This window comes from Chanodichthys erythropterus, chromosome 19 (genome assembly GCF_024489055.1).
Source record: "Chanodichthys erythropterus isolate Z2021 chromosome 19, ASM2448905v1, whole genome shotgun sequence".
Lineage (NCBI taxonomy): Eukaryota > Metazoa > Chordata > Actinopteri > Cypriniformes > Xenocyprididae > Chanodichthys > Chanodichthys erythropterus.
In genome coordinates, this window is record NC_090239.1 from 37764601 (window position 1) to 37788461 (window position 23861).

The following is a 23861-nucleotide window of genomic DNA, read 5'->3' on the forward strand; positions in this document are numbered from 1 at the left end:
GATGTCACTGATCACTACCTTGTAATGTACATACTACGTACAGCTGAAATTTGCCATGTTGCACCGCGTTATTGACTAGGTGACAACTATAAATAGATTCACAAATAACCTGCCTGATCTGTCTCAGCTGCTCAGGGAACCCAAACACACAAATGAACTTGAAGAAATGATAAGTAGTATGAGCAACATGTTCTCTTGTACATTAAAAATTGTTGCACCCATCAGATTAAAAAAAAGGTTAAAAAGAGAAAAGTACTGCACCATGCACCTAGGAGAGTAACAGTATTACCCATGCTATCTCGTAATCTAAAGAGAAAATGGAGACAAACTCGATCAGAGGTCTTTAGAATTATAAAAAGGCTATAAAAGCAGCCAGGGCCGAGCATCTCTGCAAACTCATAGAAAATAACCAAAACAATCCAAGGTTCCTGTTTAGTACAGTGGCTAGATTAACAAATAAACAGACATCACCAGAACAAAATATTCCATTACAGCTTAGTAGTAACGACTTTATGCATTTCTTCACTGAGAAAATCAAAAGCATCAGAAATACAATTGTACATGTACAACCTTTGACATCTTGTATGATTCAGCCTCAATTATCGCCCCTCAAGAACAATTACAGTGCTTGCTGTGCGTTTTCCACTTGAGGTGAGCTTGAAGAACCCAAGTGCAGTTTATTTACATTAACATGAACAAAACAAAGACTTGACTAAACATGACTTGACAAACTAAATTTCACCAAACAGCAGGTTACACAAAGCTAGACAAGATACAATAGTAACATGAGGGCTATTTATAGACAGTTAATAATGACAAACAAGGAAACTAGGGCTGTGTATTGCCAAGAATCGTCTCAGGTTACGTATGTAACCATGGTTTGGGGAACGATATACCCACGCCACCATGCTTGAGGAGAGTGCATGACAAGATGGCTCAGCAAACGTCTAGAAGTTTCGAAAGAAATGCCAGATAGCAACTCACCCTTGGGCCACACAAAGGCTGTCAGTAACAGCATTCCCTACGGCCAACAGCCCAAGCTGAAGCTCAAAGAGCCCTTCCGTAGAAAGCCTACCAAGACTGCTCCAAGGCTTCTGGGACCAAATCTTCCGAAAAAGAGGGGAATGTGGCCAGGGAACCATAAGGAATCCCGTCCAGCCACTAGAAGGGAAACATAGTCACCCCAATGCCACCAGGGAGGCCGACCTGGTCTGACAGAGGACAAACTTAGTCTTGGCCAACCCTGTCTGAATACAGAATCTCAACAAACGCATTCTTTAGAGAAAACAGCAACTGCAAAAGGCAGTAAGCAACTCAAACCCACGCGTAGAGACGGGCATCCTGGAGAGCAGAACACAGCTGAGTGCTATGTGTCCTCTTATTGAGGGGATTACTCAGCGCCTGATTATTTGCACTGAGGAGGCTGTGCGCTAAGAAGCCCTGAAGAAGGGGAGCACAAACCAGCCTGGGGCTGATCCTCAACGGGAGGCCTCATGGAAGCCTTCAACCAATGACCAGCTTAGGAAGCTAAGCACTATACAAGACAACCCTAGGAGTGGAGTACAAAGCTCAACCTAACAGATATACCATACTGTAGGCACATAATCATGGAGGCCAGAGAGGGGCCTACAACTTGACAATAGTTCTGCATGGAGTAGAAACTCACACATGCTAAAATGCTCAGTCACAACAGTGGGAAAACCAAGGGCGGCCTGTCAAGGCCACGCACCTTGAACACTAATCTTGCTGGAAGCAAGAATCAACCACATGACAATAACAGCAGATAAGACTGTAGAGTGCCCACATAACAGTCCACCTAACACAATCCAACAAGCAGTGCACTCAGTAAAAGAACCCTTTACTCTTTAAATCAAGAGGAGTACAACATACGGCTTCATGATCTAAAGGAGGCCCAAAAACGGGCCTACAACTTCAGACAGACACGTGGTGTCAGCTCGTGGCATTGTTTCAGGCTCCAGGGAGGACAAACAACTGAACTACAGGGAGGTTCAATAAGTCACCTAGGAACCTAGCCAACCAGCAGTACTCTTAACCCTCTGGAGTCTGAGGCTGATTTGGGGCCTGAAGAAGTTTTGACATGCCCTGACATTTGTGCTTTTTTCAGTTGTTCATAAACATATTAATGACAAAGGTGTCATTACACTGTATTCAGCACAAACTAGGCTACCATAATATGTGAGGAACATGTATGCACATGTTTGTGTTTTTGAAGGAATAACGTTTATTGCGTGGTTATTGAAAAAAAAAAAAATTAAGTCACTGAAATAAGGCCAAAAATATATGTTAAATCTGTGTTTACAAGACTTCTGGGTATTGGGGGTTGTAGGCTAGAGTTTTTGCTTCAAAATTATGTAAAAATTATAATGCCTACTTGTTCATATAAAACAATATATTGATTTAGTTTTTGTAAGACACTTTTTGTCAAGAAACACCGTATGCGTGGAGGCATGAATCATCATGAATAATGGGTGATTTACACCTGAGAAGACAAAAGAATCGAATAAAGAACCTCTAATGGTGCTGCATATTAATATTTCAGTCAGGTAGGCTGTGAAAAAAACTTCTGTAATCATGTCTCAGCTCAATTTAAAATAATGGTATTCTATTATATTCTTTAAAATATAATGTATTTCTGTGATGCAAACAGTCTGAATATAGGTTTTTAGTTTAAAAGCATTCACATTTGGAGAAATATTGATGAATTCTCATATGTTTATGTCAATTTTCTATACAGAGGAGTTATATTTATTCTATATTCATTGTTATCACTATGAGCGCTGGTGTTTTCAATTCATACGTGCAGCCGGAGGGCCCTCTCTGTGCACATTTAGTCCACAAATTATTCTAAAGAAGAAGAACCAGGAACTAACTGCATGTCTTCCAGAGCTCGCTAACCATGGCTTTAACATCCAGATAAACACTTTTCAAGAGAGTAAATACACGATTGAGATGATGTATGCATGTATTGCCTCTGAATTTGCCTCTAAATAGCGCTGGCTCCGTGGGTGTGGCCGCATTAGCAGATAATGAGCTGAATCACAGATTTCTGACATGTCTCTCTTTTCATACAGATTTCATAAACACAGAATTTGTGTTTTCGATTTGACTTACACGATTTAAAACCTGACATTTCAATGTGTTTTTAGACATAAGTCTAATTTTTTTGTGTGATTAGTATTCACTAAGTTATAGTTCATTTTCTGAGAACTATCAGATTAAACTTTGTTCAGAGGGAGAGGACAGATCATACATCATTTTAGTTTTCTTTATTTTGCAAAAAGCAAAACATTTTGTTTTTACTCTGAGTGTATACAAATAAAAGAAGATAGTATTTTAAGTCTGTTTTGCTGCAATGTGAAAAAAAACCTGAAAACGCGCCGGCGCATTTTCAGACCTCAGGGAGTTAAAACAAGAGGAGTACACACTCCACTACAATACTCTGCGAGAGGCCTTACCTAGGGCCTACTCTTAGCAGAGATGGTCATGGCTACTGGCGGTGATGGGTCATACAAAACTAACACAGAACTGTGCCAACATGTAATCTGAAAGCAGGCCTTAGCGGGACCTAAAACTTCAGCAACATGTGGCGCCAGCTAGTGGTTTTGAAAGGGGACCAAGCTCAAAGGGGAACAGCTCTGAACCCAACAAACAGTTGTAGGAAGCTTAAAGCCCCGGGTATACTTCGGTCATCCGCGTTCATGCACCGTCCGCATGACGTAATTTTCATCATGCGGAGGGCTCGCAGGCCAAATTTTGAGACCGCGCGGACAGTCCGCGTGCAACAGCGCATGTGCAAGCAGTATAGAAGAGTCCACTAGGTGGCAATACGCACAGAATTGAGCACAGTGTTCAGCCGTCAAAGAAGAGTGTGAAAAGACCGTTTTAAAAACAACACGCTTGAAAAGAGAAAAACACGACAATGGACAGCGAACTTGACAAGCGTTTGTGCGAAGAGATTAGAAAGTAACCACATTTGTACAATTCATGTTTAAAGAGTACAAAGATGTTTTTAGGACGGCAAATTCATGGAGGGGGATAAGTAAAATATGGGAAAGGATGCACTTCTTTTCTTCTCCGATCATGCCCAGTGAATGTCACGTTGATGACACAACTCAGTGCTGCTCTCCGATGTCTGGTAGAGCATAGAAAAAAATGTACTGCGAATGCGTCGAACGCGATCATCCACGCGCATCCGTGGTGTAGTATACTTTGAAAGACGTGCGGACAGGACTGCGCGCATGACGCGTCCGGGCGCGGAAAGTGAAGTATACCCGGGGCTTAACCATCCTGAGCTAAGTCTACACATTCCAACAGGCAATGTACCATAATTTACACAATTACAGGGGTACAATGAAATGCTATAATGGTCTAAGGGAGGCCTACAAAAGGCCTATTACCTCAAACAGACACGAGCATAGACCTGTGGCAGTGCTAAACAAAGTGAGCAAAACACATGACCATACACCAACAACACTTGTAAACAAGCTGCTAAACTACAAGGAGGCTAAAACCATTGGAGCCAACAACTCCTACAGTTATATACAATATAGCAGTTGTGGCAATGATCAAACTAGCGGGAGCTAACAGAAACCAAACGGAAAGTGAGGTTCTCTACACTCAACCTGAGTGTGCAATCCAACAGGTGATGCACTCAGTGAAACACCACAAAACCCTAACCGGGGAGTACAATAGTCACCATGCTCTTAAATAGAGGCTAACACAAGTCTACTATTATGAGAACAGGTGCTAACCTTTGGCAGCACTAGAGTAAAGCTCACATACATGTAGAGCAAAAGCTAGAATCCAAAGCAAACATAATGCTTTGTAAATACATGCTATCCTGAAAAGGATAAATGCTCTCACCAAACAGAATTACAGATCTGTGCTGAACCCTAGAGAAAGGAAGCTAAAAAGCTAGCACCGTAATTCAAACTTCAATGTTAATTCAAGGGGCTCAGGGGAAAGACAAATTCTAGAGAGTGGGGCCTAGCATACACAGCATATACTTATCTACATAAAGATAAGGGCCTACCACCTGAGAAAACAGCATCAGGGAGGCTAATAACAGCCCACTACCTTAGCTGTTAACCTCAGCTATTGCACCTACATAAACAAGGGGAAAATGGGCATATGGCCTAACTACTCCCTCAGGAGGAGGCCAGAACTAGGAACTATACAACCTAAGGGATAGTAATACAAAGGGTGGTTTATAACAACAAACACCTAAACCTAGTCCTAGCCTGGGCCGCTAAGCTGTGGGCCTACGGGGCCACACGCGTAGCAATGCCTGGGTTTCACCTCTGAATCGCCATAGATAAGAGGAAATAAAGCGAAGCTCAACAAGCAAACAATGTCAGGCGGCCGATTAAGCCCGACCTAGACATAGATACTAACTGAAGTGATGAGTGCTAACTCAAAGTTACTCTAGCAAACACCAGATGAGAAGCTACTCTATACAACAGGTGGCTAAGAGGCGGCCATTTTGTGGCCTCCACAAATATCGTTCTAGCCAACCTATCAAACTTCAGGTTTTACTTCTAACCCATTTTACTTTTTCCTACATACTCAGGAAAAACTATACAGGAACACAAGGTCAACATATTTAGAAACATAAATATAGACCCAGCTCACATTCCTGCGGCTAAAAGACAGAAGACTCCTCTTTCCCTTTTCTTTAACAAGGAAGGATGAAATCTAGAGTTCTTTTGAAGCCTAAAAGAGCCTCTTTCACTATCAAGCCAGAAGGTGGGCCTTTAGAAAAATAATCATCAAAGGCCCAGCCGTCAGCCTGACTGTTTAAGAAGTGCCTGAGTATGTTAAATGAATCCAAAACCCAGGAGGCGGAGGAAGAAGGGGCGAGGACAGATGTAAAGTCGCCCTCGCAACGAGAGGGAATCGATTACCGATGCTACTGGCGTATGTGATCAATGACCTCCCTTAAAACCTGCTTCTTCCTCCTCGAGTCCCACCGTCTCTGTGACTTGCTCCGAAAAGGAGGAGGCACCCGAGCAGCCATACTGGACCTCTGGCCCTGTCTCTGAGCCCCAGTTTGAGACGGACCAGCCTCCTGCTGTCTACATGCTCAGGAAAAACTATAAAGGAAAAACAAGGTCGACATATTTTAAAACATAAAATATAGACCCAGCTTACCTTCCTGCAGCTCGAAGACCTGAAGATCCCTCATTTTCCTTTTTCTGTACATGAAAGGATCGAATCTAGGGTTCTTTTAAGCCTAAAAGAGCCTCTCATTATCAAACCGGAAAGCGGGCCATCAGAAAAATAATCACCATGGTCCCAGCCATCAGTCTGACTATAAGAAGCATCTTAGCATGTTATATGTTATAAAATATAAAATATATATGGCTTTCAGACATCGGTTCATGTGTGACATTCCCCAAATGCGGTAAATGCAGAGTAGAGTTCCTTTTCGAAAGGGAACTGGAAATACAATACGTATCACGATACAGGGGTTATGATAAGATATATTGTGATATATTGTGATACTGTAGAAAGGCGATATATTGCGATAATTCTTGTTTTGGTTTTTTGTTTTTTTTAAGAAAGATCTCATTTTAGAAAAAAAAAACGGTCATAAAGAACACACAACCATATGCATAAAACCTTACAAGTAACTTTATTTTATCAATACAGTATAATTTGCATTTATATCATTAATCACTATTTTGTGCAATTTACGTAAATGGAAAATAGTAAAGTGACTGCAGGATTCTGCAGTATATGTTTTAAAGGTTCACAGTATGGCAGTTTTTAATTTCTAAACTATTTAACAACAGAAAATGCATAGTCCATTCCATGACTGAATGACTGTTTGTTTTATATTTAGGGCCCAAGCCACTAATGGCGCAGTGCTCTTTTGATCGCCTAAGGATTATTATTAGGGCCCAAGCCAAAGGCGAAGGCCCTATTGTTTTCTTTAGGATTATTATTATTATTATTAGGGCCCAAGCCGTAGGCCCTATTGTTTTCTTCAGGATTATTATTAGAGCCCAAGCCACTAATGGTGCAGGGCCCTCTTGATCCTCTAAGGATTATTAGTATTAGGTCCCAAGCCACTAAGGCACAGGGGCCTATTGTTCTTCTAAGGATCATTAGGGCCCAAGCCCAAAGGGCGAAGGCCCTATTGTTAGGGCCCAAGTCAATAATGGCACAGGGCCCTCTTGATCCCCTAAGGATTATTAGGGCCTAAGCCAATGTAATGGTGCAGGGCCCTCTTGATCCCCTAAGGATTATTAGGGCCCAAACCACTAATGACACATGGTCCTCTTGGTCCCCTATGGATTATTATTGTTGCTAAGACATTGAAGTTGTTAAATTGCAATGGGATATCGGATATCTCAAATGTTGTTGCCATGGTGAATGATTTAATTAAGGACAAAGAAGGGAATATTCACTCTTATTTTATAAATATACACTCTTTATTTCAGTATATAATAACAAAAATATTATAAATAAACACATTTTAAATCATTTTTAATTACAAGAAGCATGTGTAAGTTTAAATTAGGCAGATAACTGCTATTTGGTTAAAATAATTAAAATAATATTCAAATGTCACCAGAGGTATATATCTATATATACCTCTATCTAAATAACCTGTCTGTTTGTCTGTTTCTCTCTCTCTTTCTCTCTCTCACTCTCTCTCTGTGTGTCTGTTTTAGAGTCTTGCAGGTTTAACCCTTTCATTGCTGTGTCCTTTTGACTGCATTATAGGATAGGAAATCTCTTATATAAATTTATAGAAGAGAATGCCTAACAACTCTGAAGGACTAACAACTTAAGACGGACGCAGAGATGAGACAATTCTGTAGCAGGCAGATCAGCTCACTGTTCACGATGCTCGAAATATAAGAAGAAAATATAAATAATGAATTTGGGTGAGGGCTTATATGAATGCATCTTTAAAAGGAGATCAGTCTTCAGAAAGATTTCGATGGCAATGGCATTTTATTTTCCTCTTACCTTAGAATATAGTAGCTAATTATTAGCGCATTTCAGTATTGTTTACAGCAGTAACCAAGGAAACACTGTATTACTGCTGCTCCATAAGCGCCACCTGCTGTTGAATTTACGTTTTTGTTTCATGTTTTTTTGTGTATGTAGCATAATTGAAAATTACAATTTCACAAAGATAAAGTCAGACTGTTCTGTTTCTGCTTTAAATCCAGAAATTAAATCTAATTAAAACAAAAAACAAAAAAACTGCTCATGCAACGTGCGTAGTTTCTTTGTTTGGATTGTGATCAAAAAGCAGTGGTTCCCAATTTGAAATGGCTATGTATTTTTGTTTATTATAATAATATTAATAATAAATATCTGCAACCAGTATCAGAATCGGCCAATTTGCTTGTAAAAATAAATAAATAAATAAATCAGAATCTACATTGGCCACGAAAAAAATACTAAATACAATCTGGGCTGTCTTTTTCTATCAAGTAGATCTTGTCTTTCAAAAAGGTCGAGGTCAGGGATCTTGGGCTTAAAAAGGTTGGTGACCACTGCTCTAAAGGAGCAAAATCTGAGAACCAAACTATCCAGTGAGGTTAACTAGTTTAACTCGACCTGAGCTTAATTTTATCCCCACATTCCACCAGGCAATGTACTCAATAAAAACACCGTTAACCCTTAAAGTAAGGGGAGTACAAAGTCATTTTGACGGACAAGGTTGTAAAAAAATCAGTCAATCTATTATTACCCGTCATTTTAATTATAATAACAAATTTAATTGCTTTTATATGTGAACAAAAATAAAAGCAATTAAATGTGTTATTATAATTAAGATATGGAAATTAAAATGACGGGTAATTCACACGTGAAATTTCTCTGTACAGCTACGTGGTAGAGATTAAAGAAAACGTAGTTTCATATTTATGTTTAAATAGTCCTATGTTATGTTTTAAATTCATTATTTGATTTTGAAAAGTGAACTGCATGAGTAAGATGCATCATAAGATGTGCAATATATCGGGAGTGTGTCAGACATGATTTTGACCACTTCATTAAGTTTTGTTTTATAGAAAGCCTTTCTTTAAAGTGCATTTCGCTTTGTAAAAATTGTATCTTAATTTTAATGAATGTTTCATTAACCAATTGCCTGGATATAATAAATAAGAAGCAAATATAGCAGAAAATATAATCATGACATGGAGGCACGGGCGCGATCACTGGCGCGTGAACTGGAGCGTGTCTTACAGGCTAAATTAACAAACTCAGCGGCTGCTTGCCTCATAGACATGTGAAATATATCTATAAAAAGCTTTAAATATCTACTTTAACGAAAATGAAATAATTAAAAACTAAAAGAAATAGGCTACTCTGATTATGTAGACTAAACCGAATTAAATGTGCATTCTCTATATAGGCACATCCACTATGAGGAGATGATGAGAGTCGGTAATGTCAACTTCATCTTTGCAGCCGACACTGATTCAGAAAACATTACATTATTAATAAACAATTAAAATGTCTTGCTGTTTTGGTCACATTCATAAGACCAATATCGATTTGTAAATTTATGCTGTATTCAGTAAATCCCAGTAGGCTATATGCTGTATTCAGTTGATGAATAAACAGTAGTGCTTAAAGCTTTGTATTGCTTTTGATGGAACAAAGTCTCAGATTTCAAATTCTATCCATTTCATTAAGAAATTCAAGCAATAAATACCGTTTTGGTGTTCTTTAATGTTGGATGGATAGCTTCTGGGTATTCGCCTGTGCGTTATCAAACGCATAGCAAAAGATTCGTGCCAGACTGCCAGTTTCTTTTTTGTTATGGATCCAGTGCTCTGCTGCTACATTGGAGCGCACTCGCCACCAACTGAACAGGGGTGGGAATTACAGTTACAATTTACAATAGATCACCCTCAGTGTAATCTGTCAACTTGACGGACGGCCTTCAGATTTTTCCGTCATTGATAAAAACCCCTCTGGCAGGGCAGGAATCAGAACTAAAGTAATAAAGTACAACAACCGTGAATAACAAGGGAGTACTATTAATCGAACTGTGGAAAATACAGGTGGGTACTTCACAACAGAAATTCTCACCAAAAACTATTACAAACTGTACTGAACTCTAGGGAACAGGAGCTTTCAAAAAAAGCTACAACCATATCACTCAAGCTTGAAGATAGTGCAAGGGGTTTAAGGGAAAACTGAAGTCAAAGTACCACTAGATAGTTCTGGGGGAGCTAACAAAGTACTACCCTTAATAATATATTGTTCCAGCCAACCTAATGAAACCAAGGTTTTTATAAATATAAAGAGACCTACCAAGCCAATTTTAGCAGGTCCAACTGATATGCTTACAAACAGAAATTGTGTGTAAAGCAACACCAGCCTGACCTGCTGCCGCATATGGAGTGTTGGAGCCTGCCTATATCACAAGATAGTTGCACCCATCTCGTCAGTAGAAGGCATCGACGCATACCCATACTCACTCCATCAACACCAGCGAATTAACCTGCTGATGTTGATGAATGCGAGCTAAATACAGGTTCTTCCATGCCTTCTCGATCTCAGAATGAAGATCAAGAAGGAATGGAAAGCTGACGGTGGCTGGAGGATTATGGCCAAAAAAGAACCGTTCATCAAACAATCCGCGAACGGTTTCTTTCTTAACCTGCTCCAATGGCACCTGCAGTCTGCCAGAGGCACGTTCCATATTCTCAAACCGCTGTATATAGGTGGGGGCAGGGTGGCTTTGAGGATTCAGGAGGCTCACCATCTTCATCCTCATCAGCTATCTCCTGCTCTCTTGTTTGGCTTAGAACAAGAAGAGCAATTGCTGCTGAATCTAATGATGTCAAAGACAACACATCATCATAATCCCGCAGCTCTCTCCCATCAGCTGTCGAAGGTCGTGGGGAATTTCACCCCCTCGACACTTCAACAAGCTCCAACAGAGAACCCCATGATTTAGTCTCTACTCTGCCTCAGCAAAAGTAAGACCTGAACCATTAGGCGCAGCTGCCGGTCCTTCTCCTCTCGAAGAAAAGATCAGAAGAGAGTGGAGCATTTTTATATGTAAAACACACAATGAAAACAGACAGTTCCCACAAGAACTAAATGTACATGCTCTTTTGTTCTCATAAAAGACAAAGTTATAAGTTATGTGTGTGATCAGATATCAACACTATGGGACACAGATGCACACACTTCCTGAAATGTTTGTCAGACATAATTTGTCTTACCTTAATACCGGTTTGATATCGCTTGCTTTCAAACAAAACAGTCCCTGAAGACGAAAAGATACTGACTGCTTCTGGGCGCTCCTATATACTTCCGGGTCACGCAATGATGACATCATAGGTTGTCGTAGGCCAATGGGATTGTCGTGATTTGATAATCGTTTTCAGACACCAGTTCACAAGGAGGCATTCCCCATAGTGTGTCAAAGACAGTGTTGAGTTCCTTTTCAAAAGAGAACTAACATGATGCATGAGCTGCAGTCTCTCTCTGAATGAAGTCCAATCTGATAGTCCTCAGAAAATGAACTGTAACTTAGTGAATACTAATCACACAAACATTACATATGTCCAAAGAAACATTGAAATGTCAGGTTTTAAATTACGCAAGTCAAATTCAAATATTATAAAGTCAAAAACAAATATTCCTGCTTATGTAATCTGTTTGAAAAGGGAGAGATGTCAGTCGTTCGCAAGTCATCTCATTGTCCACTAATGTGGCCATGCCCAGGGAAAGTGTGCTATTCAGACGCAAATTCTGAGGCATTCTATCAATGTAAGCAGTCGACAACGGCTGCTGTTATCAACTCGAGAAAAAAAAATGCATCAACTTTAGTCAGATGTACATACTTTTAATCACTTTGAGACGCGGTGAGGAATGATGCTGGAAGAATTTACCTCAGAGGAAGAGTACGACTGGATTCAATTCTATTTTGAGGATCAAGCCAACGACTGTGAATGGTAAGTTCTGTATTCTTAAATCCTTAATTCTAATTGCAATATAGACTAGTGTCGGTCAATATTAAACTGCAAAAAAATTCTTTGGGCTGTTTTGGACAGATTATGAAGTGTTTACTGTAAAATAGCCACTATGTAAAGCGCCACATCAATGAAACTTATGATGACTTATGACAATAATGAAAATTCAGCTTTGCATCACAGAAATAAATTATATTTTAAAATATATTCAAATAGAAAACCATTCATTTAAATTGTAATAATGTTTCACAATAATGCTGTTTTTTTTTTTCTGTAAATAAACGCAAGCTTGATGAGCATGAGACTTATTTCAAAAACATTAAAAATAGTTATGTGTCCAATCTTTTGACTGGTATTGTGTATAATTTAACATATTATAGGTCTTTACAAAATTCTCTTCACATGATGTGCAATAATACGTGCATGCATGAGATCACAAAAATCATGTTAATATAATAGTTCATTTGTTTTTTGTAATTTTTTTTTTTTATTTGTGCTGTTGTTTGAAATTTGTTTATTTTTTTCTTATTTTATTACGGTCTTTTCACTTGTTTTTTATAAAAATTAAATTTTGCATTGCAGAAAAGTACATTTTTGTTTGTATATGCTGTCAATTCTAGTTCTTTCGGCAGGTCTATCGGCAGGTCACACTTACAAAAAATTGGAAATCGGAATCAGCCAAGAAAATTGCAATCAGTGCATCTCTACACTGTGGAAATACAAACCAGAAGACAGAACACAATGAGCGCAGCGCTGAATAACTGGAGGGCTGCATAAGGTCTATACAATATCACTCAATATTTCACAACGCCTATTATTAAATACTACTACTACATGTTTGCTGATGGTAATGCCGTACATGAGTCCTACCTGTCGTGACATTCCCTACTCAGTATTCTCTTATAAAATAAAATTATTATAGTGAAATCTACATATAATAATCTACACCAAAAAAGTATTAAGTGTAAAACATGTTGAAGATTAATGGACAGGCTGTTGAATAATCAAATGATATGATATAAATCCATTAAAAAAAAGTCTCGTCTTCTTCCCAGTGTACTGCAGTGTTAGCTTGTGTTACACTTTTTTCGGCTAAGGTTGCAGGCTTGCCTTCAAGTGGCTTTGTCTTGAGGTGCATTCCATTCAACCGGAAGTGGACTACAAAGTGGACTTCACAGGGTATTTCACCATCTTAAGTGAGATTCCAATCTGAAGGCAGTGAATATGTTCAGTTCGAAGGGCACTGCGAATAGCATAGGAATTAAATGAACATTGATACATCACTTCATAGAAAGGAGAAAAAAAAACAAAAAAACAACTGTCATTGCGCACCAGTCAGAACGAACGATGGAGCAGAGCAGAGCAGTTGAAAGTTTTTAAACGGCTCTGTGATGGAGGAATTTACGTATTCATTTTGACTTGGTTATTCATAAATTATGTTAGCCTACTTAACTTAACATAGCCTTAAACTTTTGTTTGTAAAACATAAATAACCATATTTATGAATGGTTATGGCGATGAATGTTACATTTGCATATTCTATTGTATGAATAGGGTCATCCCTGACAAAGTAAAAGTGTTGAGAAGCAGCTGAAGCTCTGTGATTTTTTTATTTTACTCTATTTACCCCAGGAGTGTTTACTATGCGGCCACACATGGAAAAAGTGCACAAGTTGAGACCCAAATCAGACTTTATTTTCATATGGCATTACAGTTAGTAGCTTCAGATCTGTTAATTGTCAATAATCTGCAATAGTCATACAAGTATAAAATAAACATAAGTTTTGATTATATTATATTAGATACTGTAAACTGTAATGTACTATGGAGTATCATTGTTTTTGTGATAAGCCTGCTCCCTAGTGGTGACATATATATAGTGATGTATTGAGAATTAAGTTCAGTTCCAGTTCAACAACCACGGATGCGACAAAAAGACCTGAATGGTCAAGAACTGATCATGAAAAGAGCGTGCGAGATACACAAAAGAGAGAAAAGCCAATTAATGTGTAAAGCAAAACTGCAAATAAGCAAAAATGTCAATGATATGAACTATCACCACATTTGACAGTAATGCTGAGGATTGGGGAACTAATGTGGAAAGAGTGGAGCTATACTGCGAGGCTAATGCCACTGAAAATGATACAAAAGTGGCTGTTTTGTGGAGCGTGATGGGAGCAAAGATGTATGGACCGCTTCGCAGTCTTTTAAGCCCTGAAAAGCCAGAGGATAAATTGTTCCAGCAAATAGTTGACATTGTAAATGAACATTTGAACAACAAACCCTAAGTAATTGTGGAAAGATTCAGATTCCACAAGCGGAACCAACCTAAAGGAGAAAGCATTTCTGAATACATAGCTAAGTTACGCCAAATGTCAGAGCATTGCCTATTCGGATCTGGACTGGTGCATTAATGCATTAAGAGACAGGCTTGTGTGTGGAATGCATAATGAAAGTACACAAAAAAGACTGCTGACAGAAAAAGACGACACTTGATCGTGCACTGAACATAGTAATATCCATGGAGGCTGCAGCAAAAGATGCAAGAATTGCAACACAAATCAATGGAATGTGTGACAAATAAACTGTCACTGAATTCAGAAAGAAAACAGAAATGCTTTTGCTGTAGAAAAATGTCTCATGATGTGAATGACTGGTTCAAGCATAAAGAGTGTAGAAGATGTCATAAAAGGCACATCAAAGAGTATACAAAACGGAAAAACAGAAGATAGACAAAGACAGAATGCACAAAGTGAAACGTAAATCCAGCACTGTATATCAAGTAACTGAAAATGAAGTGAACAAGTTCAAATACTGATGATATTTCATGTCTGGAATTGTACAATAATAAAGAGACAGATCTAAGAGTCATTTGGCTCACACAGAAATGTCAGGAGTTAAACTCAAAATGGAGCTAGACACAGGATCTACATTATCGGTCATCCAGCAGCAAATTACAAACAAAGAGAGACAAATGACTTTAATGCAAATTGTACAAAATGCAGAACCTGTGTTTAAGAAAGGAATAGGAACACTTAAAGGAATAAAAGGGAAGGGAGTTGAAAGAAGACACTTCTCCAAAATTCTCTGAAGTTCGCCCAGTCCCATATGCAATTTGTCTCAAGTTAAAGGCGGAGCTGGATAATTTGGAAAAAAACAGGAATCCTCACTAAAATCGAATGGAGTGAATGGGCAACGCCTATAGTACCGTTGATCAAAAAGGGGGATATAGGGTATGTGTGTATTTGCGGGGACTCTGAAGTGACCATTAATCCAGCTCTTCATGCAGTACAGTATCCCCTGCCATGCATTGAAGATACTGTATTTTAACATCCTTGTCCGGTGGAGAACACTTCTAAAAATTGACCTGGCCCAAATTTACCTCCAAATGGAGATGAATGAGAAATCCAAGAAATTCTTGACCATCAACACACATAAAAGGGCTATATCAGTACAACCGTCTTGCCTTTGGAATTGCATCGGCCCCTGCCTTGTTGCAGAAAGCAAAGAACCAGTTGCTGCAGACCATCCGTGGAACACAGTGTTGCCTGGGCGATATCATTTGTAACAGGGAAGGATGATTCAGATCACCTTCAAAACTTACAATGGGTGCTGATTCAACTGTGTGAGCTTTCCAAAACACCAAGATGCTCATAACTTCTGATATAGTGCTGGCACATTTTAACCCATCCATGCTCATCAGGCTGGCATGCAAACTTGTCTCGTATGGAATTTGCGCTGTACTGTTGCACAAGTTTCCAGAAGGCACAGAAAAACAATAGCCTTTTGTAAAAAAGTTCCACCATTATCTGTATGGTCAAGAGTTTAGCCTGATCACAGACCATCAGCCCTTGGTCTCAATCTTCAACGTGCATGCAGAAGGGTGTCTCAGTGATGGCCTCAGCTAGGTTGTAGTGTTGGTCGCTCTTCCTGGGTGCTCACTAATATGATATTGAGTACAAAGGCACCAAACTACACAGTAACGCGAACGGCTTGTCGCGTCTTACAATGAAGTCGATGGAAGAGTCACATACTATGGATCCAGCTGACATGTTTCACACCACAATCATGAGTCAGTTACAAATGCCACTATTCAGAAAGAAACCCATAATGACCCAACATTGTCTACAGTCTATGTCATCACAGTACTCGGGTGGCCAGTACATGGAAACTCACTATATCCAGCATTCTCAGCGAGCAGAGAACAGCTTTCTGTGTGTCAAGGAACTCTGATGTGTGGATTACGAGTTGTCATTCCCTCCAAATTGTGCAGTAAGATATTGGACACATTTGGGACATAGGGAAATCTTGAACATAGTTATGTGGATCTAGCAAAGGCTTGTGCTGGATGTCAGAGGACACAGAACTCTCCACCATTTGCTCCTTTGCATCCCTGGGAATGGCCGTCAACACCATGGCAACGAGTGCATGTTGACTTTGCTCTACCATTCAGGGACTCCATGTTCTTGATTGCTGTTCTAAATGGCCTGAAGTTGTCCCAATGAAAACAACCACATCTGAAAAGACTGTTTCGGTGTTGAGAACAATATTCTCCAGGAACAGGTTGCCAGGGCAGGTTGCCTGGCATACACATAACACATTATAAATTTACATTTTCAAATCCGTTAAAGGATTATTAGGCTGCATAAATTAGGTCAGCCGGAACACCAGAAGAAGAATGGCATCTACGCTAATATTAGTTTTTCTGTTTATCCCGAGTTAACAGAATTCGGTTTACCGTAGTCAATCGGATCCGGGCCGTATCCAGATGAGACCAAGGACCGGTGCCCTGACACGACCACAACGAGGCCCTTAAGTATCAACATAGATCGAGTCAACTAGATCATCCACTGTGAAGGCCTCATTGACACGACAGCCAGTGCCACAGTTCCTCAACATAACAGCGTGATGAATACGATCCTCAACTGGATGGAACTGAAATAAATATTTTGAATGTTGCGATCCTATCAGACTTATGATAGCAACCTGAATCGTAACAATGCACTGTTCGCCAGAGGAGAACTGGCCCCCTGACTAAACCTGGTTTCTCCCAAGGTTTTTTTCTCCATTTAACACCTATTTGCCACCTGTTTGCCACCTGATGTCACCTGTTGGAGTTTGGGTTCCTTGCCGCTGACGCCTTTGGCTTGCTTAGTTGGGGACACTTGACTTGACATTTGATATTCAACAGTATTTTTGACATTTATTCAACAGTGCTTTGATCTGCCTGCATTGACACTATTCTCTAAGAGCTGCTGTGCAGCCAAATTATATACCAGTTATCACTGTAAAGCTGCTTTGACACAATCTGCATTGTAAAAAGCGCTATATAAATAAAGGTGACTTGACTTGATATGCACGGATAATGGATGTCGTCAGATGTTCGTCTCAGACAAGTTTCAGAAATTCCTGAAGCTGAATGGAGCTAAACACATCACGTCCGCACCATACCATCCAGCCACTAACGGCTTGGTGGAAAGGTTTGTTTTATCTATTTTATATATTTTAATCTCAAAAGTAAATTACAGTATCTACTTATGTTATGCGATAACCTGCGCAAACTTATCATTGACTTTCTTTTATGACGTTTGCAAGGCGTTCCAAATGAGAAATAATTGTCTTCAACTGATATACTGTGCTCAGGGAGTAGGTAGCTATGAACACTGCGTAGGGACCCTGTCTAATGGAACGCAGCTTTTGAGTCTCTAATAATGAGCTGATGACCTAAAACAGGTGTATTTGATTAAGGAGACATGCAAAACGTGCAGAGCTGAGGTGGGGGTTGGGATCCTCTGTCCTATGCGTAAGTCCTTCTTGTAGAAAAACTTTAGGCACGTATAAATTCTCCTCCCACTTAAAAATAAGGGCAGATCCCTTGACCGTAGCTGATGACACTTTGAAGTGATGCTCGAGTGATCAAGAAGAATATTCCAATATTCGATTTCCTTCAGTGGAGTGCTGCAGGCATGATGTCAAAATTTGGAAGGCCAGTCAAGTCAAGATTTTCCTCTGTGTTTTTCAGTTTATGAGTAAAATAAGGACTGTGGTAAACATAACGATATTTGGATGTTTGCTGATATGCGATGGAAAAGGGAGTGGATTTCAACTCAGCTCTACGGCATCAAAAGCTATTGCCACCCACCTTGCTCTCTGACCTGTCACCACTGCTCCATTTATCAGCGGGATTTATTTTGCAATTTTGTGATAGCACCTCTGCTCCAGGGTCTGCTTAGAAAAACTGAAAATAGCATTGGAAAGATCAAGGTTAAAAGTTCTTACCAAACCTCCACAGATATAGCCCTTATGACCTAAAGTAGCACTGGCATGTGAGGCCCGTGGTTCTGGAGGCTGGCCCTGCAAGATGTGGATCCAGACAGCAGGAAAATAAGAAAATGTATACTGTCATCTATCAATTTTTATGACAATGATAACAGAAAATAACAAAAAAAAAAAACACACACACACACACACACACACACACACATCCAATTTTTGTCTATCCTTGTTTTTTTTTTACCTGGGTTTGTGGTTCAGTCCATGTGGCTGACTCAGGTTCAAACATTTGTACCTCATTATTCCAACCCCAAAACTGGAAATATTCTGATCCGATTGTTGCCTTTAAAGAGATGTCAAGATAAAGTCCAGTTCTTATGTGTAATAACTGTAGCTGTAAATTTATTTCCAAGATCTTTCTGCTCACCCAGGAAGCCTCATCAACCATAAAGCTCTTGGAGTTGTTGACCTCTCGGGCTGTATCCACCCGAAGTGGCCCGTATCCACCGAAGTAGATGAGCCTATGAATGACACCAGCTGTTATGAAACCGCCACATCATAACTTCAGCTTCCTATTATATAACAAATATATGATTAGTTGAATATTATTTTTCACAGTTAGCATTGCTTTTCCCTTATTGTATATGACCCTATTGGACCGGTGACCCAGTTTGGTGTTGCAGTTGGTGTTTCAAAACATAGTCCTTCAACATGGTAGTCATAATGTAAAAATCTTAGGCGGAAATTTTGCAACCTATGTGTATTATACACTGAACAGACAACAACATTAAAACCACTGATAGGTGAAGTGAATAACATTGTTTCATTACAACTGCACCTGCCAAGGGGTGGGATGTATTAGGCTGCAAGTGAACAGTCAGTTATCGAATTTCATATGTTGGAAGCAAGAAATATCAGAAAGCATTTTATAAGGGCCAAATAGTGATGGCTGGACGACTGGGTCAGAGCATCACCAAAAAGGCAAGTCTTGTGAAGTTTTCCCAGCATGCAGTGTTAGAACCTATCACAAGTGGTGCAAGGAATGACAACCAATGAACCGACATTAGGGTCATGAGTGCAAAAGGTTCATTGATTCTTGTGGGGAGTGATGGCTAGTCTGTCAGGTCCGATCATACAGAACAGCTACTGTAGATTAAATGGCTGAAAAACTCTGTCAGGACACACAGGACACACATAGTGCATTGCAAAAAAAATTTTCAGGAATAGTTTGAGGAACATGACAAAGAGTTTAAGGTGTTGCCTTTGCCTCCAAATTCCCTAGATCTTGAGCATCTATGGGATGTGCTCAACCATCAAATCCAATCCATGGAAGCCCCACCTTGCAACTTGCAGGATCAAGGGTCATGAAACCCCAAAACACTTTTTTTGAGATGTAAACAGATATGTATAGGCTGCACATCATTGAAAACACTAAAGGGACTCATTAATGTTATTCATAAGTGAAAAATAGTTATTTTTGCATTTTTCAGAGCGATTTCTGTCTTCCAGTTTGAAAAGCTGAGTCGGAGCAACGTCACAAAATCTGACGTAATCGTGCACTTTCGGCCCAAGTATGGGCATGGTCGAATATGCTGACGTAGACTGTTTCGAGCAATTCTCGACATATATTCATGACATAAAGCTCATTTAATCCAATCACTTCACTGTAGTATGCATAAGATTAGAATTGCGGTATTATGCATGAGGAAGTATCACTTTTCTCGCCTCGGTCTCTTGTCATTCAGAGACATATCATTGGTGTTTGTTTCCTCAGTGCTACAACACAATGTGTTTTCCTGCGACACGACCAGAGCAGAGGTTTGTGTGCATGTGGATTGTTTTGCTGTAATCTACCTGCACAATTGGAAAATATGTTCGCATGAGATCGCATTACAGCTGAGAATTCAAATGTCACAAAAGTGCGTCTCATTCACCTCTGCCTGCTCTAGCTGCGTTCAAACACGCGAGCCGTAGGCTGTTTTCCTTAGCGCAGCGGCACGTGTGTTTGTATTTTGTCTGCGATGTGGTCAAAACTGGAGTTTGATTCCGAACACATGAAAAATACAATTGTACACGCGGAGCGCGCATATGATCGGTTTCAGCACGGAGCTCCGTGATGAGTTTAATAACACTAGCCACGTGTCACATAGCTCATACAGAATAAAGTATCCGTGTTTAAATTTTTTATTTCACACATTCTCCTGCACCAAACATTAACCAGCACGGTGTATTTATGCACACCTATTTCATCAAGTCTTCTTCAAATGAATTATATGTGCAAACTGGACACTGATAGTGGTGCAGCCTATTTGAACGCGACAACACGATTATTCTGATAGACAAAAGACTGATTTTGAGACTGCAGTGCTCGTAAACGTAATCAAAGTAGCCTATTATTAGCCCTATTAAATATTCTTTCGCATTTCTCCCTTGCGCTTGGGAGTTTGTTGTCATTTTCTCCGTGCTCATATATTAATATTCATTATTCTGCATAATGTGTGTGCTCCATGTCTGTGCTTCATTGGTTGTTCTCTCCCCTCTTCTCCCCCTCTACACTCTCACTTTTTCAGAGCTTTACACGGCCATTTTTACAGAGTTTTTCCAGCTCAGAGGTGTGAACGACCAGGCTAAAACAGGGGGGTTTCATTGCCCTTTAAAGGATCAGCTGCTAATGTCTTGGTGCAGCTAGAGGTCTTGTGGATCCCATGCCTTGATGCATCAGAGCTGTTTTGCCAGCACAACAGAGGAACTACATGATATTAGGCAGGTGGTTTTAATGTTGTGCCTGATCGTTGTATCTGTATAGCCAGTGCAGTGTGCTTGTTTTTCCTTACCTGTTTCTGTAGACCCAGCAGGAATGTCTGACCCTAGGCGAGGGTATAGTTCCTACCGTGACTGTCACTTTTCGCCAGCTGTATTCTTCATCCAACAGGTCAACAAAATATATCTGTCATAACATATAACCAGCAACAAAGTCTTAAATAACAGCAGCAAGAATTTAATTCTCTGCAGAAACATGACCAGCAGCTTAAAAACAGAAGCCCAAAACCTGTTTTTCAAGTTTTTCTAAATCTTCTGCATGGTGTTTGGATTGCATTTTAGTTGAATGTGTTTGAAATACTGACATGTTAGGGGCAGAATAAAGGTTTTGTATTGAGGGAAGGGTAATGATATTAATGTCTTTATTCTGTATGTAAGTGGCAGACAAGGAAGAAAAACATTGGATGGTGGATTTTCTCTTCAACAGAGGCTTCAGCCATATTCATTTAAGAGTAATAAACTATGAATAATACTATATGCAATTTTCTACAGCATGCACAGAGCAAAAACTATTTGTAATAGATATCTACATTTGCAAAACAGAATCTCAGTCAATGTGCACAGTTTGTTCCCATAGCTCTAAGGAAAATATCAGTACATTTAGAGCACCTTATCACAGCACAAAGACAACATACGTGTATGTTTATGTATACCTGTTGAACACATCCTAGACAAACCCTGCCTTTAAGTATGTACTTTGAGACCTAGTTATGTTATGATATTATCACTCCTAAAGCAACTCACCAGGTTGGTGTAGTCATTGTTATCACATCCCCCAAAAATGTAAAGTATGCCCTGAAGATATGCACCACACGTCTGCGAAAGAACAGGAGGAACCTCTCCGCCCATATGCCTCTGAGACCTGTCGCATACATACACAGAATTGAAACTCTGGGGAAAATGTTGTTGTATGGGGTTGGCAATGGGAGTCACAAGTGAGAAACTACCTGCTTCCTCATTTAACTGAACAACTGTAGTTTAAATGCAATAAAGCACAGCAGACATGAACATAATGCTTTGGAATTTGCCATACTTATTGCTAGTGATGTCCGCTATTCAGGAAATGCCATTTCTTAGTTAAAAAATAAAACCCAAGCTGTTCAAAAACATGGCATCTCACCAAACTCCAATCTCCATATCATAAAGCCAGATCTCATCACTGGGAAGAAGGGTTTCTTGTCCATCCACACACTAAAAATTAAATACATACATCGTTTTATGTTTTCACATTTTCTCTGTAATCCAGACAAGGGAAAAACTAAGTTTTCTAATCCCAAACAGACAACTTGCACTCAATTTATTCTAGTTCTACTCATTGTATGCGTTTAATGGAAATGCTATGTAATAATTGATCGTATCTAATATTCGAGATATAATATTTGTTTATAGACCTTACCTGGCACCCTCCCCAGACGTACAGCTTGTGTCCCTCGAGGATGGAGATGTGGTCGCTTCTCGGTGGAACCGGGGAACGCTGTGCTGTGACAACCGCCAGTTCTTTTTTACTCTCCATTGCTGAAACGTATAACCGCTGCGATCCAACACTAGAGTGCACATACAGCTCCTGTGTTTACACTGGCTGTAGGACTGGGTATGCAAGCAGGAAATCGCATAAAAATACTGTGTTCAAGTTGGGGGCTGGAATATAAATGTCACTTGAGAGCAGAGCCGTTTTTAGGCATAGGCAAACTAGGCGGTCGCCTAGGGCGCAAACAGCTGGGGGGCGCCAGTGAGACCCCCTGCCCCTATATATATTTTTAAAGTATATATATTTTATTATTATAATTAATTTATCATCATTATTAATACTATTATTATTATTATAATTATTTCGTATTTTTGCTATTTCGAGGCATTATGATTAGGCTACTTGCGATTATCTGACTGTCTCCCTGGTGATAGTGGGCGCTGCTGTTAGGAAGAGAGAAATGAGATGTAGTAAGGCGGCAGGGAACGTCATCATCCATGTTTACCTGAATTAATAATTGGTTTATTTTTTTTATCGTTATGAAAAGGTCAAAGCCATCAGGGGCTCAGTACCGTAAAAAGAAAAAAAGAGGATGAGAAAAAGAAAGCGAAATATACAGGTATATTACTAATTGGTTACTAATTGGTTAATTGTTCTACTACAAGCTAGTCGCTCCATCGTCACTCACGAGCAAAACATGACACTGCATATTAGCACGGGACGGATTTACTATACATTATCATTTCAGCAGCGAAATATTACAACATAAAGTTGAATATAAAAAATAAAAAAAATCAGAGATGGCTGTTAGTGTAAATTGACCAAGTGATAGTGTTCGACAAACAGTGTGACCTACCAAACGAACAGTTAACAGAAAAACAAAACAAAACAAATAAAAAAAAACTACAAATGAGTTTTGCATGAATTCAGTGCATATTAAGAAATAACTTAAAACACCAAATAAATGCATTTCTTTTATGTGCTGTAATAGTGCAGACAGACAGACGGGCGTTGTGATTTGGGTGTGTAGATTATGAGAATATGTTTGTTTATGCTGGAGATTTTTATATTAATGGTACAAACAATCATGACAGGTGCACTCAACAAATTTTTGGAGAAACATAAGGCAGATGCCACTGCAGTAAGAGAAGCATCAGAGGAAAGCCCCAGTCCTAACTGTAAGTGTTTACTTCTTGTTTACAACTTTAGCTAGTTTCAAAAGTGTTTAAAATGGTATATGGCAATGGCATGTCTGATTGTACATGTAGGTGAAGCTGACACATCACACTTGGGGACAGCCACTGGATTGACACCACTGG

At 39.5% G+C, this 23861-nt stretch overlaps 1 protein-coding gene across 1 annotated transcript in view; it reads right to left on the bottom strand.

Moving 5' to 3' along the window:
• Window positions 1–22590, bottom strand: part of LOC137007712 (kelch domain-containing protein 1-like) — a 49633-nt gene extending 27043 nt beyond the window's left edge. Inside the window, exons 1-7 of the mRNA XM_067369343.1 lie at window positions 22471–22590; window positions 22195–22265; window positions 21819–21936; window positions 21089–21201; window positions 18682–18775; window positions 18499–18597; window positions 18261–18335 (exon numbers count right to left, since the gene is read on the bottom strand). Of these exons, the coding sequence (XP_067225444.1) occupies window positions 18261–18335; window positions 18499–18597; window positions 18682–18775; window positions 21089–21201; window positions 21819–21936; window positions 22195–22265; window positions 22471–22587 (687 nt within the window). The 5' untranslated portion in view covers window positions 22588–22590. The remainder of the gene's footprint in view (window positions 1–18260; window positions 18336–18498; window positions 18598–18681; window positions 18776–21088; window positions 21202–21818; window positions 21937–22194; window positions 22266–22470) is intronic.
• Between the last annotated feature and the right edge of the window lie 1271 nt (window positions 22591–23861).